The sequence below is a fragment of the Triturus cristatus genome, chromosome 11 (assembly GCF_964204655.1).
Source record: "Triturus cristatus chromosome 11, aTriCri1.1, whole genome shotgun sequence".
Classification (NCBI taxonomy): Eukaryota; Metazoa; Chordata; class Amphibia; order Caudata; family Salamandridae; genus Triturus; species Triturus cristatus.
In genome coordinates this window covers 507,178,669-507,203,483 of record NC_140594.1, presented here as the reverse complement: position 1 = coordinate 507,203,483, position 24,815 = coordinate 507,178,669, and the positions used below count along the sequence as shown (strand labels likewise).

Genomic DNA, 24,815 nt, shown 5'->3' with positions numbered 1-24,815 from the left:
ACATACATACACACAGCTTTAAGTGGGATGAAAAAACGGGGTGGGGGTGTCTCTCAAAGGGGCGTGGCCAATGTAATTAGGGGCGTGGCTTAACACACCTAAGCTAAAAATCTGTGATTAGCATAGTGTGCCGCCAGACCTGTATTTTGCGGTTTCTGTCATTGCATCCAGGTACACACTACAACAAGTAACCTCATACCTACAACAAGTCAGGACTATCAGCTTTGTCAATGGTTCTTAGTTGCACAAGATAAATAAATAAGCAGCAACTATGGCTTGAATATCATTGAAAAAGCTTTGATTTACAGCCGTGGCGACACCACAACAATGTTGTTGCTCCCGAGTTTCAAAAAGAAGGGAAATCCAGAGAGAAAATGACTCTTTTTAAAGGATTTCTCTTCCCCTACAATGCTCACCTGGCATGACGTCATGCCGCGAGTTCTCCACTAGTGAGAAGTGAGCAGCGCACATCGATGTGCCTGCTGTCACTGCAGCCCGGAAAAAAAAAGAAACATACCGCCTGTGCCAGGGCACAAAACAGAGCCCGATGGAGACCCGTTTCGAGGCCCCACCTTAAAAAACTGCCGGTGCTCAGAACCGGTGAGACCCGTCCCACTTAAAGCCATGTATGTATATGTATATATATATATATATATATATATTTTTATTATCTACTGGCTGTCGCCAGTAGATAGTTATATTTAGAACCGTGTTTCCATAGGAAATCTGAAAATTCTATTCTGAATAACTTTGGCGCCAGTTGACGAATCCTCGCAAATTTTTCAAAATAGGTGGGGCGCTCCGCTCCTACCCTAAAAGTCTCGGGGTGATTAGTTAAGCGGGGGCCGAGAAAAAAGGGGGTCTCAAAACACGTTTTCCCAATGGATTTTTCCATAGGTACCTTTAGTCCAAGGTACAGCCCGAACGGCTGAACAGAATGATTTGAAATTTGGCAAAGAGAAAGTCCTCAGGTCAGGGATGTGCCTTTTGAAGATCTGGAGTCAATCTGTTCAGTAGTTTCTGAGAAAATTTCAGTTAAAAGTACATATATATCTATAGGCGCGCACCGTGGGAGTACGGTAAGCATACCGTACGCGCACGCTGACGTGCGCGAGCGTAATTCTGATTAGTGGTTACATGACAGTAAACATTCCAGTCGGTCGAAATCAGGAAGTGTCGGCCGCCATTTTGTCTCTCGCAGTCTGAGGCAGTGAAAAACAAAGGTGGAGAATGTGAAAAGGGAGCAGGGTGGACAGTTCCTGACCCCCCCCCCCCTAGCCTTTGTCAGGGGGTCACTGAAGGACCCCCAAGGATGAAAAAAACATTTTTTTTTCCGAAAAAGCGCGGGGTGCGCGCACTGTGCGCGCACGGCACGCGCACTGTGCACGCACGGCACGCAGAACGCATCGTGGGCGCTCGGTGCGCGAAGCGCACCGAGCGCCCACAGTGCGCAAACGGTGAAGAACCTGAAAAAAAAAAAATATATTAATAAATACATAACTTAGCATTTAAAAAAATGTACAAATTCACTTAAAAAAACCATAGGTTTCACACATGTTATAGTTAGCTGGACATTTCCCTCATAAAAAACCAATGAAATTCCCCCGTTATAGTTAGTGCAGGCAACTATAACTCACTCGACCGCAATCCTCTGCTGATGACATCAGATATTACATATGTGTCTTTCTGAAAAATAAATATTTGTAATATATGTATAGCTAAAGATTAATGGAAGAAGACATGGGTAAATAGGTGTCTAAATACAGTGATGTAATATCTGACGTCATCAGCAGAGGATTGCGGTCGCGTGAGTTATAGTTGCCTGCACTAACTATAACAGGGGAATTTCATTGGTTTTTTACGAGTGAAATGTCCAGCTAACTATAACATGTATGAAACCTATGGTTTTTTAAGTGAATATATATATATATATATATATATATATATATATGTTGTGACACTCGGAGACTTGAGACTGGTTCCTCAGTTCCTTAGTCGGCAGATATGGGCTTTAGGCCACATCCACTCCCCGTCTGCAGCAAGCACATCATACATTTGGCAGTAGACCACAGGAGTTGGCAAGCTGACAGATCAGGCCACTAAACCAACATCCACGTGTTGTCCCCATGTGATGACTGCGAGGGCGCGAGGGGTGAGAAGAGGAAGTGTTTTCAGTGGGAAAGCATTCAACACCATTACCACTTTTTTCTTATGTCTTTACTGACAGAGGTAAAAGAAAGCATTTAAAAAATTCAATGCACAGCTAACTATCGCCAACTAGGCTGCAGCGAGGCAGACAGAACATGCCTCTGCTTGTAGTCTAGGTATCAGTCCGCCCTTCAGTTGTGTATTACAAGGAAGGAGGGGCGGCGTGGTATGGTTACAGGCAGAGTCACTTCATAATTATGGATAGAAGCAGCCAGGGTAGCTCCAGGCAGCATCATTTCTGCAGCTGGCTCCATAACCAGCAGAGCTATTTCATCTGTCAAGAGCTTGTACGGCAGTAGTAGCTCCGTCAATGCAATGAATGAACGCACTGTTTACCTAAATCAAGAGCGTCCAAAGTACCTCCAGGAGAGTTCGATCCATGCCAGATTTTAAGATATTCAAATTGGTTAAATTTACATACAATTAATTCAAATAGAACTCAATTACATTGTCAGCGGGTGTGATTAGGACATGGATCCAGTCCCCTTGGCCAATGGCCACCCATGTGATAAAAACCAGTTCTATGGTGCTAATAGGTCCCAAGCGGTCAATATCAGTGCAGAAGCATCCTTTATCTCACTCTCGAGGTGGCCCCTGAAGATCCTAGGATTTGTGGTGCAGCATTTAACATTGTCAAAACTGATATGAGCTAGAGGGTGGCTTCAAATGTGGGCAAACTATCTGCACACAAATACAGGTCAATGGGTAAATCACAGGTTCATGTCTCCATGCTGCCCTGTACCAAAGGTTTGGCTAAACTACAGTGAACTTAAAAAGTTCATGTACTACAGATAGCGCTGTTCTATCCCATTCAGATATGTGGCAACCATCTACATCAAGCACAGCCAGTTGAATGGTGGCACATTAGCACCAACAGGGACCTGGTACTCCCATTAATGCTCAAGAGGATGTTTGTGAGAACACCACTAAACATGGGTTTGGCATACCTATACTCAGAGAAAAAAGGGTGTGAATGAAAGGAGCACTCACGATAAACATAATGTTTGAGTAACCTTAATGAAGTATTATTGGGATCTGGACCTTTGAACAATGGAGGTACTAAAAGCTGGAATAATCGAATATGTTTGAATTGATTGTAGAAAGGAAGAAAGCAATTTGAATTTCTTTATGCACAATTCTGTTATTAGGTTCACTAAAGAAAAAGTTAAAAATTCTGTTCTCCCAGATAAAGTGACCTCACCACAGGACATTACGTTGATTTTTAGATCATTGAGCTGCGAGTAAGGCAAGAACCACCTTGTGAAGAAACTTCATATCACAATTGCCTTACAGAGCAGTCTGATAAGCTACATTTTTTCTTCCAGGAAAGCAGAAGTTTGAGATGCGGTCTTTACTCGATGTCCCAACAATTAAGTCCTACCGGCTAATAGAAGAGCTTGAAAGTCTAGACTACCCGACGTCTCCCACTTAAAACCATCGCTTTATATTCAATGTAGGGTGTAAGCCAACAAAAATTGTAGGATACTTTACCGAAACGTCAGGGAAGACTGTTACTTCTTGACCATCTGGTGAATAGTGTGTTAAAGTGTAGTTCTGGCCCAAAAGATCCCTGGAAAAAAAAATAGGCTATTAGGTGAGAAATAATTCCCATAGCTTATCAGGACATTTAATTTAGAGTGACACTATTAACAAAGTAATGAAAAGAGTCCATTGCCTGCTATCAAAAGATGAATTGGGATTATTGTACATTCCCATAAAGATCAGTTTACATTGACCACGAAGTTCTGGTACATGAAACTCAAATACATATAGTAGACCTGAAATGGTAACAATTTCAACTTATTGCTCATCTTCCAGCCAAAAGTTAAAGTAGCCATTTTGTACCATGGTATTCGGACACTCGAAGGCTGGAATGAGTCCAACCATGGTCAAGCGTTCTAAAGAGGATTGGATAAAGTAACCTTCAGACATCTCGAGAATCATACAAAACAGAGCAGCACCCTCCTTTAGTCCTAGACTCGAACAAGGAGTTAGACTACTTGATGAATAGAGGTACTCGGCTTGTTGTTCACTTCAGCGCATTTAGTTCTGGAAATGTGGTGTACTATCATTCCGATTAGTAAAATAATTTCCAAACATGGGAGGTACACCATAGATAATGATGGTGCCTTATTCAGTTAATCCAAACATTTTTTAAACATAGTTCTCTGCAGCTTTTCTCAGATTTTGGGCCTCTTTTGTCTGTTTTGTCAGTGACATTGTGCCTTCACTTTCCTGCCCTTCCCAGTGGCGTAACGAAAGTTTAAGGGCCCCCCCCTGCAATGTACACAGAGGGGCCCCTGATCCAGATTTAATATGGAGCGCTCTGGTTTTATTACTGAGCTGAGGGGCCCTCCTGCAGCTCAGGGGGCCCCCGCACCGCGGGGGATGCGGGGGCCTGTGTTATGCCCCTGGTTCTTCCCCCTGTACTCCCAATCTGGTTCCTGCTTCCCCTCTTCCCGCACCACCCTCAGCCTGCCCACGGAGTTACTCTCTTCACCGAAACTCTATTTAATGGCAACTACAGCACGGATGTGCCCAGTACTAGCCCTAATAGGACTTACCTATGCCTAGTCCTCCGACCAGACCAGGCCCTTTCGGACCCACCCCTTTGCCTTGATGCTCCCACCTAGTTGCTCCCTTGATTTCACGGTCTCTACCTATGCCCTTTTGTTCTGTGCACTCAATTTTCTGCTCTCTTTTTACTTGATATGCTGCATTTTCTTTTCATCCCTGTCTTATGCCTCTTCTGCTCCATTTCACCCTCGTTATGTTCCTCTTTGCTCCATTCTTTGCTGCAATTTGTAGCTCTTTGGCTTAGTTTTCTGTCTAGCCCTGTTTTGTGCCTCTTTGCTCCATTGTTTGCTCTAGTTTGTGCCCATTTTGCTCCTCTATTTCACACTTGTTTGTGGCTTTTTTTCTGCCCAGTTTTACACTTGTTTTGTACATTTTTTGGCTTTTTTAGATAGGTTTTGAGCCTCTTTTTTGCTCAGTTATTCACTGTTTATGCCCCTTTCCTCTGTTTATGTGCCTTGTTTTCCCAGGACTCTGTTGCCTCAGCTTTCCCTCCCTTTTTATCCCCGAGTGCTGCCTACCTTGTGCCCGCTCTCCACCTTAGACCTCCAAGACCACACACCAACATCATGGACTTCATCACATGCCTCTCTGACAACTCAGACACATTCATCCTCCCTAGAGAGCTCACCTGGAAGACTGTATTGACCTTGATTGCCCACCTAGAAAACCTTGGAAGCACTTTAAAGAATCCATCCATACAGCCAGACACCTCCTGCACCTGACTTGCAACTCCTGCAGTAACATCATGGTCAACAAAAGGATGTAGCCTTACGGCTAGAGCGGTCGACGTCAAAGCTGGGGAACCGGGTTCGAGTCTCGGCAAATCACTTAATCGCCCCATACCGAATAAATGTGTCCTTGTGTAACGAAACTGGTGCTATGTAAGCGCTATGGTACCCAATATCTTTGGGTCTAAGTCGCGCTATATAAAACTCTAAAAAAAAAAAAAAAATACAGATCATTACCACACCCTCCTCGGTTTCACCATCCATGTCACGCATCTCCAGAATCACCACCACCAGACCTGCCCAGCAAAGCTGGATAAACATCACAGCCTCTGCGCACCGACCCAAACACACCAAAAGCCATAAAGACCTTCAACAGCTGGATAACCACAAGCACCAACACCCTGGCTCCCCTTAAGTGCAACAAAATCACAAGAACTAAACTTCAAATCAGCTGGTACACAGAGGATTTCAGGCTGACGAAGCATTTCTGCAAGCAACTGGAGCGCAAGGGGAGACTAAGCCGTGACACAATGGACAAAGTCACCTCCAAATTTGACTCATACCATCAACAGCTCCAGAGTACCAAGTACAAAGCACTTGCAGACCACATTATTGTCAGCACCAACAGTAGCATGGACATCTTCATCATCTTTAAAGAGTTCTCCACACCTGCAGCACCATCACCCTCTCACAAACCCAAAGAAGCATGCTCTTGGAATTCTTGTGCAACAAGATCACCTGCATATACTGCAAGCTTGACTGCCTACTGGATCCCATTGCCATCACAATATGACTTCCATCGTCAGCTGACAAACTGACCCTGACCTCGTGGCTACCACTGCCAGTAATTGCATACACTCCAGGGCCCGGTCAGACCCATGATCCCACCACAACATAATCAAAGGTCTCTTTCCTATCAGCAAAGCTCTAATACATCCACCTCTGGCACCTTCCCGGATGCTTGGAAACAAGCCACTGTTACATCCTTGCTGAAGAAATCCTCCTCAAAGTTAGCCACACCCTCCAACTACAATTAGACGTCCCTCCTACTATATCCGGCCAAGGTCTTAGAAAAACATATGAACAGATACCTCACCGATGACATTAACCACCAGCTCCTTGATGCCTCGTAGTTTGGATTCAGACCAAACCACAGTACGGAAACTGCACTCATCACCCTTACAGACAGAAACCGTATGATCCTGGACAGAGATGATATGGCAGCCCTGATGCTCCTGAACCTCTTAGCAACATTGAGCACAGTCTTCCCCCATTCTCATCAGATGCCTACACAAGATTGGATCCAAGGACCCACTCACCGCTGGATTTGCTCATTTCTGATGGATAGAGCACAAGCGATCACCCTGGTACTCTACTACTCGAAGTACACAAATTCATCTTTGGTGTGCTCCAAGGTTTGTCCCTCAATTCTACACTCTTTAATGCATAAAGGTCACTTAAGCCAGTGTCATACACTCGCACAATATCAACATCCTCTCCTACAGGGACAACATGCAACTCATACTCTACCTCTCGGACAAGACTCCAAGCACTAGGACAACATTCACCACCTGTATATTGGAGGTAGGGTCTTTTCGTACATCACTCCTAAACATAGGAATGACCTCCTAATAGACATCAGAGCCTTCTCCTCCCTTCTCGAGTTCAGCAAGATGCTGAAAACCAGACTTTTAGATCACACCCTTAACCTAGGCAAGACTTTACAGAAACACACCTGCTCAGCACCAGATTACACTCCCAGGTGAAAGTGTGCTCTACACACACACAAAGTATAGAAAAGAGTTGGCCATGTTAAAACAAAACCTTAAAAAAATCTAGTGATTCAGAGACTTGCACCCATTATAGAAATTCCTACATGAGGAAATCTAGATTAACCTTTCACCTCACTAGCGCAGAACTAGCCTTTCCAACCTTTGAATTTTGAATACATGCCCAGATAAGTATGTTCAAAAGATTAGCTGGAAACTGAGCATAATTGCTCAGCACTCTTGTTAGTACAACAACATTGCGTAAAGAGCTCAGATGAGGCAGGCACAATGACAGGTGCAAGTGGAACAAGCATTTGCAATGCAATAGGTCTCGCATTACTGATTGTTTGAGCTATTGGTTTTGCAAGTAATAAAGCAACGCCAATAGCTCAAACTTTCAGTAATGCAAGACCTATTGCATTGCAAATGCTTGTAATATGCCGGCATGAATGGATAATATAACTCTGTAATGCCTATCTATTTTAAATTAAAAGTATTTCAGCTGATGATGAAAACAAATAATGTGCCTCCTGGTATGGTTTTTGGACACAAAAATATAACAAACTTTATTTTGAGCTCCAAGAGTGTTGTAAAGTACTGAATCAAACAGGAAGTTAGTCAGTAGTAAAAGTGTAACAGAAGTAGGACTAAAACTGCGCGAATCCATAGCATCGTTTGAAATGTAGCAGGCATGTAATATTTAAATGCCTATAATATGAAATAACTATAAATAATATTTTTTTTCTAACACAAGTGAAATGGTAGGTTAATTATCAAATAGGTCGTGCAAAGTAGGCTCGCAGAATAAGGCATAGAAACATGCATCATGCCCACGTGATCTTCTTTGCATTAGCCTTCTTGTCCCCAGTAATATTCCTTCACTGCAAAACATTTTTAACTGCCCCCCCCCCCCGCCTTTTCGCAGTGTGTTTTAAGTGCGGGAGGTGCAGTAACATGAGTGATTGGCATTGCACAGTTTATCCGCACCACCCAGAAGAGGCGACATTGTACAAGTGCATTTAAATACTAGTACGCATGCGTATCCACTCTAATGAAGATACGTTTGTAGGTGTGCTGTTCAAAACCCATTGTTTGTTTCAAAATCTATGTATTTTTTTTATTTTATAAAACAATAGTTTGAAACTGAACAGTACTCGCACCAGAAACAGCGCCTGTAATGACTTGGAGCCCGATCGTAAATGTCCCTTCAGCCTCAGAGTAAGAGCTCCTCCGGTAACTTCAGGTACTGCTACTGCCTTTACAAGTGCATCGGACCGTCTCAATGGCGTTAACGTTGTTAATTACATTTGAAGCAGAGCTGCTGCACGGAGGTGTGCTTGGATCTGGTGGCAAAGAGCCTTATAAAGTGTGTTTCGGTTGGGTATTACATACCTGACATGGTGACATACGACCTACTCCTGCACCTCTTGCCACAGTGGGTTCCTAAACTAAATATTTCTGTTTCCAGGACTGCCGGTCAAGAAGTTAGCTGCCTGGAGAGAACTGTACGCCACACATAGGGGACCATGCCAGCAGTGACTTTCGGCAGAACACTTGGGTGGACGGCCCACTGGCACCAGCAGCAGTATAGACACAATTTCATCTCCAGGCGACACCGTGAAAGTCTGCTACTGACAGCGCAATGTGACAGCCGAGTACCGGGGCAGCTGCCACCACGCACCAACCTGTGTATGGGGGCCAAGACCCAAAGCGGGCATTGGACCCCACAGCGCTATGGCACCTACTGTCAAACTGGACTTGGTGTTTGTTAAAGTTAACATCAGATATGGCGTTAAATAATCAGACAATCAAAAACCTTTTTTATTTACGTTTCATATATTTGTTAGATCAATAAAAGTGGTGAAAAGAAATTTTAAAATATGCAGACTAAAGATGGTGCCAAAGGGAGCCCCGTGGTAAGCGGTACTACACCCACCGCCTGCACCTTACAGGAAAAAAGGGAAGGAGATTCCATTTCGCAGCATGCTGTACATCCAGGAGGTGCAGTAACATGAGTGATCGGCATCGCGCAGTTTTACCATCCCTCACACCTGACAAATCCACACCATACAATTGTACATCAGACAAAAACATCCCGCAATTTATTTATGTAGGGAGGCGAAAGAGATAGCGGCAACATGTAAATGCACGAAACAAAGGGGATATTGACACAAATGAGGGAAAACAAACGTAATAAGCCCGCGAGTGGTGCGTGCACCGAGCCCGCGAGTGGTGCGCGCGCACCACAGCGAGACATGTGGTTTCACTTATTGCACCCTGGTCTGGGCACGATAATTGAAACCACATGGCAGTGGTGCGCGTAGGCCATGGGCGGAGCAATGCGCCCGCCTTTGGCCAATTGCGTGCTGTCTTTGATAAAAGACGCACGCAAAGGCCAATAGTGTGGCCCAAAAGGAAAAGCACACGCTCGTGCGATTCCTAGGTCCGTTTTCAAACCCCCTACAAGAGATCTCTCGCTGCGTGAGCAGGGCTGCGCACTGCAACGCTAGGCGTGAGACCTAAAAATGGCTCACACTAGGAAACTATGCCGCTCATTGTGCAAATTATTCACATAAGATAGTGCAAATGACATGGATGACATAAGAGGTCACAGTACAAACTGCACAAAAGATATAAAGAGAACCGACAGCTCACCAAGCTAAAAAGACTCAACAGCAAAATGTTTCTGGTGACAAATAAAGCACTTCTCATTTATCACAAAAGATTCAAAGAGTAAAAACTGCTTACAGACCATATGTTAGAAACTGTTACAATGACAACAAAGAAAAAGCAGCTCATACAGCTTTACTTACAGAGCAAATGCACCTAAATGAAGAGAGTCCATCTAGATCCCATTAGAAGCTGGGTCTGTGCTCCTCTTTCAATGACTGATACTCAGAAGAACATTTCAGAAAAAAGCAATGCAGGTCATCGATTGCATGTATCCAAACATGTATGTGGTATATTATAGCACAAACTAAGTAAAAACCTAGCCCAAAGGCAGCATATCATTGCCCAGAGTCAATGGCAAAGATAAAATCAACGAGAGATAGGAGGGGCAGTTGGACGTCGGAGATCGGGAGTAGACCCTTACCGTTTTTTGATGTAATAAAATTTATAAAGGCTTATCTTACATTTTTTCCAAAATTGAAGCAGCGTTGTAAGGGTCCTTATGGATACATTGATGTTGTTCCAGTTCCTTGATTCATTGATGGAGAGTGCCTTTGGTCTTGTTGTTGCCTCTGTCTCCCTCCATACTGATGAGGTCCTGGCTGAAAGTGTACCGGGAGTCACCACGGATGGTGTCCTTATCAAGATGGGCAGAGGTGCCAGTCGTGCTGGCTTGTGGATAATGCACCTGGTTTTGAAAATGATGGCAGCCAGCATGAGGAGCCAGTTTAGCTCTTATAGTTTGGGGCCAATGTCATATTTATAGACGGGATCCGGTTACAGAGGGAGTGAACAGGTACCGAGGGCGTGCCTGACTTTGCTGGCGGTGTGCCTACTAGCCACCACCCCCCTCCAGAGACCCATGGAGCGACTAATGAACACTCCACATAGAACTATCAGGTTCCCTCAGGAACAGCAGGGTTTAAATCTTTTTTCACATTCATGACCTCCAGGTTAGGGTGAGCCTTAGAGCGCTCATACCGCCGGGGTCTACGCACTGGTCCTGAAGAATGCCTAGCTAGTCACAACATATAGGCAGAAACATGTTGACCACCCACAGTGAGACATAGATCATCCACAGTGAGACATAGCTGAGACATCTATCCAGCATCAAAATCGCTCACTCCATCTTTTAACCGTGCCTGGTTGGACGACAAATAACATTTTTGGACACAACCCAGACACTTTTAAATTCACTCCACCTTCACTAGCACTTATAAAAACATACAATAACGAACCAGCTCAGCAGTAATTCTGGCGTCGAAGCGTACTTCGGGAGGTACTCGACCTTCCTGGTGGGGCCCGATGATGAAGCATGTCACCAACTAGGTTGGCGAGTGAGGGCTTTCTAAAGAATCAGATTGGATTCTTTTTGCTCTCTCTTCTCTTAAGAAGGCACACTCTTGTTGTTTTGACTATTTCCTCTGGGGGACCAGGAGTGCTCCTTATATACAAAAGATTCCCTCTCTCTCTCATTGTTTGATGATATTTATATTCAGGCTTTTCATGAGGCAATGCTACGGAGTGAAGGAAGCGCTTATTAGGGGCCAGAGTGGAGTCTGGGAGTCCATGTGGCAGGGTGTTTCCACAGTCTATAAGGTGGAGAATGAAGGGCTCATTGGCAGTTCTGAAGTTGCTTTCTGGGAGGAATGGTTTCAAATGGTTTACTACAGAGAACTGGTATCAGATTATCGTGGTTTTCTTGGCAATGTGTTCTTGAGAGTGAAGGTGTTGTACAACAGAATATAAGAAGGGGATTTGAATGGAATTTGGCAATTCATTCCCCCCCAGTGTGGATGACACCATACTGAGGGAACTGAATCCTGAATGGAAATCAGCTTGTTTTCGAAGGAATCTGCACGGAAACTATACCGGGCACAGCTTTCCATGGCAATGCATGAATATCCGTAAAGTAGTAGAACTACTCTCTGGACATAGCATTTTAAAAAAGTGTAGTTTTTCTGCTTTCTTTGTAAAACATCCTACATGGGTTTTGCCATAAAGGTATCATAAAGGTCCATAAAGGTAGAAGGAATAAGTTTATATCTGTAACCAATGTTTTAGGGCCAAGTCTAGGTGGTCAAAAATATTGGATATGTATTTGCTTCTTCCGCTATATTCTCTACTTAGCAATACTGTGACGATTGTGCAATTTTAAAAAAGCTTTGCACTTTAAATGTGCCAGTACGAGGTTATAAACATGGAAGGATCACCAAAGTTGATTTGTTTCTCCCCAGAACTTTTGTACAACCCTGTATAAAACTGTAAACCGTTTCAAAGCACTTTATATGTGGGTGGGCTATAGAAAGTGGACAGAAATAATGACTAAAATCGAGTTTAGATAGGTGGTATAATTTTAAGTCATCCATTGGGGGGGGGGGGTGTACACAAGAGAGATCAGTGACATGGGTAGATAAAACAAAATAGTGTGCATTCAAATACTCTATGGTACAATTAGGATAAGAATGGTAGAATTGTGAAGCCGCAGTGGAATGAAGTTAAAAAACAGACACAACACAATCTTGCCTGATTGAGAAGCCTTGATCATTTCTCCCATTGATGGTTGTATCATACTTATTAGAGGCATACCCAATTCCACACTGGCCCCACTGAAGACCACCTGCAAACTGCAGTTAAGCTGATTGATTAAAGACACACAACTTCCCTACTTTGATGGAAAAGCGCCAGCTGGAGCTGAAGGCTTACAACATCTGAAGATATGTTGCATCAGCTACAAATCAATTACAGCGGGTCCTATCTGGTAGACATATTTACCACTCAAAAAATAAATGAAGCCACAACTTCAGACTTGAAACCGAGAAGTGCACAAAGCGAAACGCCCAATGAAAAGCCTCCTCAAGCTTCAACGATCCATCACAGAACAGCATCCCACCATATATGAGACTGTCCCCAAAATTCCTGAAATTGAAGAGGGATCTAAAAATGCATGTTTTCCAGAAGAAATGTATCCACATTGGTAAAAAGCTTATGGTCATTTGGTAAAAAGCTTATGGTCATTTGATGCTCTATCAGAAGCTCCACAGCGAAGAGACTACCCTCATACCAAACGCATTGTAGCAACAATCTCGATTTGTTTCCCACACGGCATCGGTTATGTACATGATCTTGATTTATGCTCTAGCCTGCTTATGTACAGTGCTCGATTGCTCCCTCGGTAGGCAAATGCTTTACAGGATCAATGCCAAGGTCCTACTTCCTAAAAGAAATAGGATACCCCTAAAAAAGTGGTAAAAAAACCACATACATAAGGTGTAAAATAAGAACATTAGAAGGCTAAATTGTTCCAAAAATAGAATGGCAAAGTGTTTGCTAACAAATCTAATACTATACCTTGTTTTACTAATTAAACCAGCGAAATAAACATCAATAATATGCAAATTTTGTTACATGAGGAAGAATAGAACGGCTACAGCAGGAAGCAGCAGGCAGACGTGATTATATAAGAGCTTAAGTTAATAGGGTTGTTCCGCCAATGCGAATATTGGGTTGTTCAGCCAACTTTGAGTTCCTTCAAACTGTTTTTTAATATCTATTGCAGCAAGTAGGTTGACGGATCCAAAGTGCTGCTCTGCTAGTTAGATCATCAGTATCCAAACATCACAATGGGATTATAATTGGGTGCGGCAGCAATGGGAATTAGGGGAGACAACATCTAAAGGGAAACACAGTAGCTGGAGGAAAGAAGAAGCAGGCAAGGGTAGGCAACTATAACTTTCTTCTCACTCCTCTCCTTTTCTAGAGAGATCAATCAATATACCCAAGCTCACTTTTCAACACAGCTCAATCACCTTGAAAAAGGCCACTCGAAGACCTGTATTGTATAGTAGCATTTGCATTGTGCTTCCCTCGATGATCCCTGGATTGCAAGCTACCCAGAGTAGTGCGTGTGGTTGGAAGAATCTTGCTGTTAATTTGAGCCCATGTGGGAAAGGTCTTCATGTTGCGAATGATGACCACCATGGTATAGTTCATTTGTAATGGGACACAGCTTCTGCCTGTATGAGGGATGAGGGTATGCACAATATAGGCATGGAAATTATTAGTACTAAGGTCTTAAAAAAGAAAAAAAAAAATAGGCAGATATAAAGTACCCACTTGCCATACCGCAGCTGAATGCCCTGTATGTCTGCACAAAACTGAGGGGGAAATCAGCGAAAGCCCAATAATCCATGTGAATCGAAAAGGGCAAGAAGTGCAAGAATCCGTGACGAGTCAATAGTAATGCATTGATTTTTTTAAAGGCAAAGATACTAACTACCTACCTACTAGTGAACACATACACTCAATGAACGTGGAAGGAGATGAATAAGAAACGAAGGCTGGCAACCTGAACAGGGACTACAAAATCTTTAAAATGCCAAGATTTCATCTACTTCTGCATGGCCAAAAAAACAGCATTTTGAGCAGGGGTGCACACCCCAAGCCTCTCTCAAACTCCGAAAGGAAGATGAGCACCAATCGGGCAAGCCCTATGCAAGGAGCCAGACTGCCATCAAGTGCTTTGTCGCCCACTCTCTAATATGCACGGCAGTTGCTGTCCTGGCGCTGCAAGAGCTCTTTAGCCAGTCTCAAGTCAGCCTTCTGTTCTGTAATCTTGCAGAATGTTTAGGAAATGTCACGCGATTACACTACACTGAATTAAGCAAGTTACACCCACCCCAATTCAATTTGCACCAATCCATTTACCAGAGCCTTCTTTTTCTCTTCAAGTTTTGTATGGAGCACATGAATGGATAGGAGGAAGATTTGTTCATCTCTTGCCGAGCTCACGTTGACTTGGGAATCCGCTTCCTCACTTTTACGACTCTTGCTTCTCGTGTGAGCCTACAGCACGAAGAATTCACCCTTACTCTCCTTTTTATCCGCCATGTTTCCTTTGACTGCATGGCAGTCCTAAAAGATGGCCTGGTTAGTCAAGAAAATAATACCCCTCTAATGATGACTTCTGGGAGGGGAGAGGGAATCACTGCTCTGATGCACTTCTATGGAAGAGAACCTAAGGTCCACAAGAGGAGGGGATTCCATACCACCCACGAGGCAAGAGGAAACTTCTCCACGTCTTAGATGAGGTTGTTGCTCAGAGTCATGTACTCACCACTTTCACAACTTGCTCCCTCACCTGGTAGCAGCCTCTTCTGCAAGTCTCTGCTTTCCCCATAGTTCAGATTGAGATGTGAACACCGCAGAGCATTTAACCCCTCTGTAAACATAGTCGTATAAATGACATAAAAATATACTTAGGACAATAGCACATTTTCGAACTCTACACTTAATAATGCTAAATACTTTATGTTCTTTGAAAAGTATGGTGCCTTAGCAGAGATTACAGAGGGGGTCCTTACCAGCAAATTAAAGAAAAAAATGTGATGCCAAATAAAACAAATACAGAAAATAAGATAGAAGAGAGCTGGAAACCATCAGTAGATAAAAATAGGAAGAGATGGGGTAAACCCAATTTAACCAAGTTACCCATAGAAGTTTTAAGTTAAGCAGAAGGATCAAAGCAACAACCAAAGGGATCAACCTGAAGAGAATAAAGTGAAGGGATACCCAGCAACCAACATCTGTTCCAAATGAGGAGACAAAGGAGAAGAAGAAGAAGAAGAAGAAGAAAAATCACTTAGTCCTAGTCAGATCACACGTATTTTAAAAGATTATTGGGATTCTATCTGTTAAGGCTATATGCTCAAAGCAGCCCTTTACTAGGATAGCACTCTGGGAGTAAAGATATGTGCGCCCTCCTTGTTGCTGGTGAATAAAATGATGCAACAGGGGGCCCTTTTGAGTTCACTGATCAGTCACTGGCTACGTACAGCAGTGACATACATAGGAACAAAAACAACTTCCACCCCCTACCCCCAAATCACCTGAATCACTCACAGATGAGTTTGGTTATGCTGATGTCAAGTTGTTTGTTGTGGAGTGGAGAGGTGTTGCTTGTGTGTGGTTGCAGGAAGTGAAAGGAAGATGGGGGCGAAGAAATTGGCAACAGTGCTAAAGCAGCACATGCAAAATGTTTAACAGGATTAAAAGTACTTTACGCCGAATCTCTGGAGCCAAGTGAGAGGGGTGCTGCTGTTTGCAGGACCTTAATGCAGAAAAGCTTTGCGTACCATTGGCGCCCTGGTCCTGGGCCCAGCATGTCTATGCCAAAAGCGGGCCACGTTTACACTTATCGTAAGGCTATAGAAGGGATCTTCCCTACTGTTCTAAGTAGCTGGGACTTCGTCTAATAACTGGTATTCTTTATTGTTTTAGGAGGCAATCCTTCTTACTCCTTTTTTGTCCTACAGGATATGGCCTCTCACTCGAGAGCACACCAGTCTTCTAGATGTTATGATCGGATTGATTTTCTCTTAGTTTTACAAACAACCCCATAAATTGTAGAGGTCTTCATCCTTCTCGCTACAAATCTGCATTGTATCTGAAGCTTTCTCTTCAAAACAAAGCCTTTGCACCAAAGTTGCTGAACTCCCCACCAAGGGCCATATTATGTATAGGGCGCACTCTCCCGGTTTGCGCCCAGCGCACCTTAAAACAGGTGTGTTGGGCTCAAACAGAAAAAGTGTGCCCTATTACATGAGTTTGCTTCCCCCAGGGCAGCCACGAATTTGAGTTGCCCTATGGGCAGCGCTCAGGTGAAAAATGAAGCGCCTTTGAAGCAGTCACTCAGTGTTTCACTGTGCAGGTGGCAACCCGCCTACACTTTCAAAGGCAATTAGAGATCTTGCGGGTGCAGTGAGTGGCTGCACCCGCTTGCAAGAGGATGTATGGGTGGTCCATAGGATCCCTTTCCCCCCTCCAGAGGTCTGCTATCAGAGGTCGCACTGACAGTGCACCATCTAAAAGGTGTTGCACTATCAGTGTGCCTCCTGACAGCTTCTTTGCTTCTGCGCAGCATCTATAATATGGTGCAGAAGCAATCGGATTTCCTCATTTACATGGGGCCATGGCCCCATGCAAATGAGGGAACACCGTCTTGAGAAAGCGCTGGTGCTGTATGTGCACCAGCACTTTCCGTATTATAGAAGAGGCCACACATGCGTCTGCAGCCCCTTCTGTAATATCAAAGTGCCACAGGGGCGCGCAAAGCTGGCACAAATACCCATTGTGCCCCGGGGCACTTTATGTAATACGTCCCCTGGTGTCTCATCACTTTACCTCACTCACTCATTGTGCAGCACTCCACATTTTGGTTCTTTAGAGTTTCTGCTTTAGAAATACATAACAATGAGCATAATGCAGACATTGCCTCCAATAATTCTCTCAAAACTGAAATGGTAAGTACCAAGAGCAGTAAATTCAGCACAGCTCTAAGGAAAAGAAATGTTTGATCTAAATTTAAAAACATCAAAAACAATAATTCATGTAAGATTACTAATTAGATCCCCTATACCTGCCTCAACCCCTGCCATTGCCAACTCCAGGAAGCTTCATTGAAGACTGAAAAACTGGATATTTTGCCAAAAGTGCTCTCTGTACCCTGGATGAAAAGCCTCAAGGTTACATGCACGGAATTCAAATCTCCTCAGACCAGAGTGTTCACCGCGTCCTTCCCATGCCAGGAATATTTTCCTGGTATCGGAGCTCTTTCCTAGCCAGACCTCTATTGTTCACTAACGTTCATTTGGCAAGGAAATACCACTGATGTAGAGAGCTGAAATGTAGAAGTATAACTGATGTAGAGAGATTAATGCGATAGTATAACTGATGTAGAGAGCTTAAATATGGAAATACCACTGATGTTGAGAGATTAGTGTGGAAGTATAACTGATGTAGAGAGCTTAATTATGGAATACCACTGATGTTGAGAGATTAAATGTGGAAATAAAACGGATGTAGAGAGCTTAATTATGGAAATACCACTGATGTTGAAAGATTAGTGTGGAAGTATAACTGATGTAGAGAGCTTAATTATGGAAATACCACTGATGTTGAGAGATTAAATGTGGAAATAAAACTGATGTAGAGAGCTTAATTATGGAAATACCACTGATGTTGAGAGATTAGTGTGGAAGTATAACTGATGTAGTGAGCTTAATTATGGAAATACCACTGATGTTGAGAGATTAGTGTGGAAGTATAACTGATGTAGAGAGCTTAATTATGGAAATACCACTGATGTTGAGAGATTAAATGTGGAAATAAAACTGATGTAGAGAGCTTAATTATGGAAATACCACTGATGTAGAGAGATTAATGTGGAAATACCACTGATGTAGAAAGCTTAAATGTGGGTCTTATTTGAAGCACCTGATGAGGTTTAGAATTCACGCTATTCGGTAGCTCTCTAGAATGGTCATTTATATCAGATGTACATTCCCATGTATCTGAAAAAACATGGAAGACAGCGCAGGCAGCCTCATTGTTCAACCGCCTGCACATCAAAAGCCTGATGTTTGGAACTTTAGAAAAATGACAGGATATGTTCTCTCATAAAATTGTAGCCTTATATGAAATGTGTAATAGCGGCCAGATTTAAGAGGCCTAAATTTTATGGCAACATTTTAAATGAGGGCAACCAGTAACTACTGGTAGAAACTGTACTTAGCACAAAGCATTCAGCATAACCATCAGCAGCAGTGCACATGTATAGTCACAGCCATTACAGTTGTTTCCACCCAGTAACTCCTGGTAAGGATGGTACTCCGCATAGCACATTATGCAAAAACATCCTCAACAGTGCACCAAAGCCGTGACCTGTAGAGTTCACATTGGTACATTCCATTACACCAGATTGCCCCCAATAGTGAGAGGCAGCTGCCCGCTCATCTGTGGTGCAGCTGCCAAAGTACTGTATCAGGGCCCGTCTGGGGCTCACCCCGTGATGGCCCCAGGAGCACGAAAATGCTAAACAGTGTGTGCAATCGGCAGCTGCCGTGATTGGTGCGGTGCAGCTGCTGGCAAGCCCAAACACGGGGGAGTCCTCTCTAGGTCTCGTGCACTCTATGTTGGGGTAAATGCCCGAAATGCTACCAAAAGGCAGCACTATGCCCCCTAGGGCAGGAAGACCTCACTAGGTCCCCCCGCAAAGGCAATACTCCCAAGGATATCTGCCCGCGATGCCCGAACTCACCCCCAATTCGGGTGAGTCAGAATCCCAAGGGCGGTCATTAAAACACAGAGCAAAGCATCCGTCGGCTTCCCTTCTCCGCTGGATGGCTCATAGCCCCGCCCACAACCAGGCAACAGCCACCTGGCTACTGGCCAAAAACAAGGCGCAGAGCGCGTCTGACTCAGTCAGGGCTTCTCCCACTGATCCCCAATGCATCCCTATGAGAGGGCAGCCTCACAGCAGTGAGAAACCAAATAGGCTGTTTGTCACCTACCAGGGCATGCCACACAGTTAAGGCACATGTCCAACCTTTTACCTACACCGTACATTGCCCATAGGGCTAGCTAGGGCCTACCTTAGGGGTGACTGATATGTAGTAAACGGGGAGTCGCGGATGTGGCAACTACTTTATGAGCCACGTCACAGCAGCAGTAAACTGTGCACACAAGCCCTGCAGTGGCAGAGGCCCGAGACAGGTGTTAAAGGCTACTTTGGTGGGTGGCGCAAGCAGCACTGCAAGCCCACCAGTACGTTTAATTTACTGGCCCTGGGTATACGAGATACCACTGTACAATAGACTGACAGGTAAATCGAGTATGCCAAACAGGTGTAGACCAATCTTACAATGTTTATCATAGAGAGCACATGCACTTTAGCACTGGTACGCAGTGATAAAGTGGTCAGAGTCCAAAACCATCAACGCGAGGTCAGAAAAAAAATACAGGGAGGAAGGCAAAAAGTTCTGGGATGACCCTGCAAAAAGGCCCAAGTCCACCAGGGCCCATGCTGTCTGGGAATCTCCAAGTTTCCTTGTAGGCCAGCCTTTGCAAGACATCCTTAGGGGTGAATTCATATGCTTTACTACTCAGTTTGTTTAACAGAAGATTTACGTGATAAACACATCTCATTAGTCAGTCTTCGAACCTGTAATCTGTAAAAATAGACTGTGGAATAATTTTTCTTTCTTCCAATTTTGGATGTTTTACTGTGTTTGGGAACAAGGAGTTCCACAGAAGTTAGAAAATACTGCCCCCGTAACGTCATAGTGTCAAATGACCAACAGCCGGGTTTGGTCCAAGGTGCAAAGCATGACATTTGTGCTTTAATTACAATCAGTAAACTTAGCATGGAGTGAAGATTTAATTAAGTAGACGTCTAACAATGCTTCATTGTTTCTTAAAATAGAGATGGGGGTAGGGGGTAAGGATCAGAATCAGCTTCTTCACATCTTCTTGCTCCTCTCCAAGAGGACCCACGAGGGTGCCTCTTTTTTTTTCTAAACAGAAGCAAATTATGTATTACCAAGAACCTCAGGTAACCCAGCTGCTGTGGCCAATCATGTCCTATTACTTACCGGTAATCTTCATTACTCCGGGTCCCGTAGTCTGACACCTTCATAACAAGTGAGATTACTATCTCACCGACAGAAAAAAAAGAACAAAGGAATGCTGGACCTACCCTCCCCCTCCCACTGGGAGTACATAAGGCGTACTGGTCCCAGCATTCCTCCTGAAATACCAAGCCACAATGAAGGCCGGTAGACAGGGAGGGAGGGAGGGAGGGAGAGAAGTCATGAAGGTGTCGAGGACTACGGGACCCGGAGTAATGAAGGTAACCGGTAAGTAATAGGACATTACCCCCAGGTCCCTACGTCCTCGACACCTTCATAACAAGTGAGAAATACCAAAGCAGACACCGGCATTCATTCCAAAAACACAACAAACCTCCAGGACAGCAAAACAAACCCAGAGATTTATTGGAGACAAAAAAAAAGAAAAAACATCAGGAGCGAACAGAGCTCAACACCCCCAACGCAAAACTCCCATCATCCCCCAACAGATTGAGGAGCCGATAAAGTCTGATGAAAGTATTAGAAGAGGCCCAGGTGGCAGCTCTACAAATCTCAGAGAGAGGAACACCCCGAACCTCCGCCCAAGAGGCAGCCACCCGTGTAGAACGGCCCTGAACCCCCACAGGGGGAGGAGACCCAGACAGAGAGTAGGCCAAGGAAATGACTTGCTTCAGCCAACGCCCAATAGACACAGAAGAAGCCTTACCCCCACGGGAAGCAGCCCCAAAGGAGACAAAAAGGGAGTCCGACTTGCGAAACACCGCCATGCGATCCAGATAAACGCGCAAAGCCCGGCACACATCCAACAAGGATCACCGGGGACCACCAGGAGAATCCAAAACAGAGCCCAAGGCAGGCAAGACCAACTCCTGGCACCTGTGACATTGGGAAGAAACCTTCGGCACAAAAGAAGAATCAAGGCGAAGCACCACCCCACTCTCCGTGAAGGACAAGAAAGGCTCACGAGCCATCAAGGCCCCCAACTCCCCAAGATGACGAGCAGAGGTGACGGCCACCAGAAAAACCACTTTAAGAGTAAGAAACTTCAAATCCACCTCAGATAAAGGCTCAAAAGGCGGATCGACCAACACCCGAAGAACCAAGGGCAAATCCCACAAGGGAAAGGAAGGGCGAGGCACAGGACGAGAAATAGAAAAACTGCGTTGCAGACGAGAAACCAGGTCCTCAACATCCGAAAGACTCCCCCACGGGGAACGAAACGCCCGAACCGCGGCCCACTGGGCACGTAGAGTGGACACAGCCAAACCCTTCTCAAAACCCTCCCACAAAAACTGCAGCACAGCCTGCAAGGAACAGGACAAAGGGGACAGGCACAACGCCGAACACCAATGACCGAAATTACCCCAATGTCGATCATACGACTTGAGGGTAGACGGCCGCCGGGAACGCTGAAGGGCCACCGCTAAATGTTCCGGGAAACCGCACCGCCTCCAACCCTGCCTCTCAACCTCCACACCGACAGCTGCAATCGGAGAAGAGACAGGGACGGGGAAGACCTCAGCGGAGACGGGGAGAGGGGAAGAAACCAGGGACCCCTCACCGCCAAAAGACGAACCGTCGGAAACCAGGACCTCCGAGGCCAAAACGGCAGGACCACCACCACCTCCCGACATAAACGGGCCAGAAATCGGGGAACCAAAGCCAGAGGAGGAAAGGCATACAGGAGACGGGATGGCCAAGGAATCGACAGGGCGTCCACCCCCCAGCAATCCTCCTGCAGAAACCGGGAGCAGAAGCAAGGAAGCTGCGCATTGTGCCGGGAGGCAAAGAGGTCCAGAAAGGGAAGCCCAAACCTCCCGCACACAAGCCGAAACGCAACCGGGGTGAGAGACAACTCCAGAGAATCCGGAAAGCAACGACTCAGGACATCCGCCACACAGTTGTCCACTCCCCGAATATGAACCGCAGTCAGAGACAGCAGATGGCCCTCCGCCCAACAAACCAGGGGAACAACCACCGCATTCAAAGAGGCCAAACGAACCCCCCCCCCTTGATGATTGAGATAAGCCACCGTCACCATATTGTCGGACCGAACAATCACGTTCCGACCGAGCAACAGATCCCGAAAACCCATCACAGCCCGGGACACAGCCGACAGCTCCCGCCAGTTGGACGAACGGCGGCTCTCCAGGAGGGACCAACGACCCTGAAGGAATCGAGACCCCCAAGGTCGCACCCCACCCCAAGGAACTGGCATCTGTCGTCAAGACTAGAGAAGGAGAAGACTGCAGGGGCAGACCCAAAGACAGATGATCCCTCACAGACCACCAAAGAAGAACCGGGAGGACCACCGGAGACACCGGAATAAGAACATCCATTTCGCGGGACAGGGGATTCCAGAGAGACAGGAGGTACACCCAAAGGGGACGCAGATGAAATCGTGCCCAGGCCCCCATAAAAACAGTTGCCGCCATCAGACCCCATAAGACGCAACCAAAGGCGCACCGTAAAGGCACCCCCCACCCTGAAATGCTGAGCAAGGGACACCAACGTCACAACCCGAGGTTCGGGGAGGAACACCCGGTTCAGATCCGAATGGAAGCGGGACCCAATGAAAACCATGTCCTGAGACGCCATCAGCTGACACTTGGGGAAGTTTATCAGGAAACCATGGGCCCGCAACGCCGAACACACTACCTCCCGGGCCTCCAACAACAGGACACGAGAGGGAGCATGGACCAACCAGTCGTCCAAGTACGGGTACACCATTACCCCTTGGAGATGAAGCCACGCGACCAAAGGAGCCACCACCTTCGTAAAGACTCTCGGCGCCGACCGAAGACTGAAGGGCAACACCATGAACTGATAATGACGCCCCAGAACACAAAACCGCAGAAACCGGCGGGACCGCGGGTGGATCGGAACATGGTAATACGCATCCAGAAGAACCAGGGTACACATGAAGTGACCCGGAAGCACCAAAGGAATCACCCTTTGCAAAGTCTCCATGCGAAAAGGAACCCTGGTTACCCACTTGTTCATCACCCTCAGGTCCAAAACTAAGCAGAAACCCCCCCCTATTTTTGGGAATCAGAAAGATCAGGGAATAAAAGCCCTCTCCCATCTCCAAAGCAGGTACCTCCTGAACGGCACCCTTCCGAAGAAGATCCACAATCCCCTGAGAGAGATGAGCCCGCTTCAAACGGCACGAAGGCCAGGGAGTCAGCCGAACCCCGGAATCTGGAGGAGGAACTGAAAACTCCAGAGTATAACCCAGGCGAATGATCTCCAACACCCAGGCGTCGGAACAAGACTGAACCCAGGCAGCCAGGAAGAAGCGCAGCCGACCTCCAACCAACAACCCGGGAACCATCGCCAAAGAGTCAGGACCGCGGCTTAGCAAGCGGAGGAGATTTAGCCTTACGATCCCGACCCCGGCCAGAACCAGAACCAAACCTTCCCTGGCCTCTCACAAACTGTCTGCGAGAGGCAGGGCGAAATAAAGACTTGGATTTAGAAGGGACAGGAGCAGAAGAGACATTAAATGAAGAAGAATGTTTCTTTTCCTTAAACAGTTTATGCAACTTGGCCTCCAATTCCCCCCCAAACAACATAGTACCCTGGAAAGGCAAACGCAAAGTGCACGCCTTCTGTGCAGAGTCAGTCTTCCAGTCCTTAAGGACAAGACTGACAAGCCGCCACACAAGCCCCGCCAGACAGTACAGAAGCAAGCACCACGTCAAAGGAGACATCGGACAGGAGCTCCACCTGACGCTCGATATGCTCAAGTAAACCGGAACAGTCTATGGCATTGTCCAACGATTGATATAGCGACTTCAGGTCAGACAGCAGAGACTGAGAAACATATGTCCCATAGACGCCAGCCCTCAAGGCCAGGTGTGAACCAGAATAAACCTTCCTGAGCGCAACATCAGCCTTCTTATCCACAGGATCCTTCAGTACGGCGTCCTGTGCCAGGGAAGTGCGCCCCACCAAACTAGCCACAAAGGAGTCAATAGGGATAGAATCTGGAAGGTCCGAAGCCATATCCTGTAGAGGATACAGCCAAGCCATGAATCGCGGAATCAAAATGCGATCAGGATCAGCCCATTCACACTTCAGAACATCTCTAAAGAATGGATGGACAGGAACATCAACCGTGGCAGCACTCTGAAACTGACGTAATAAAGGCCCCCTAGAGGTACTCGGAGTGTCCTCGTCAGGGAACATGCTTCAGAATACCTGGCAAAGCGACCTTGTCCACATATTTGCCCTTCAAATCACCGTTCCCCAACCAAGCAGACTCATCGCCAGAAGAGTTGGAAGAAACCGGTGCAGGGCACCTGCTACGGGACCCAACATCACCCATCTCAGTCAAAGTCTCACGAATTAGGCGCTTAATACGCGCATCTCCACCACCATCACGGCGTCGGGACCTGGCAGGAGAAGGAGACCTGGAATCATCAGATGAAGAA

The 24,815-nt window shown here is 45.7% G+C and overlaps 1 protein-coding gene across 3 annotated transcripts in view; it reads right to left on the bottom strand.

Moving 5' to 3' along the window:
* LOC146784493 (zinc metalloproteinase-disintegrin-like VLAIP-B) overlaps positions 1–24,815 on the bottom strand; it is a 278,449-nt gene that overhangs the window by 174,623 nt on the left and 79,011 nt on the right. For all 3 annotated transcript variants that reach the window (XM_085633319.1, XM_085633318.1, XM_085633320.1), the window contains exon 4: positions 3,700–3,778. In XM_085633319.1, coding sequence (XP_085489445.1) covers positions 3,700–3,778 — 79 coding nt within the window. The remainder of the gene's footprint in view (positions 1–3,699; positions 3,779–24,815) is intronic.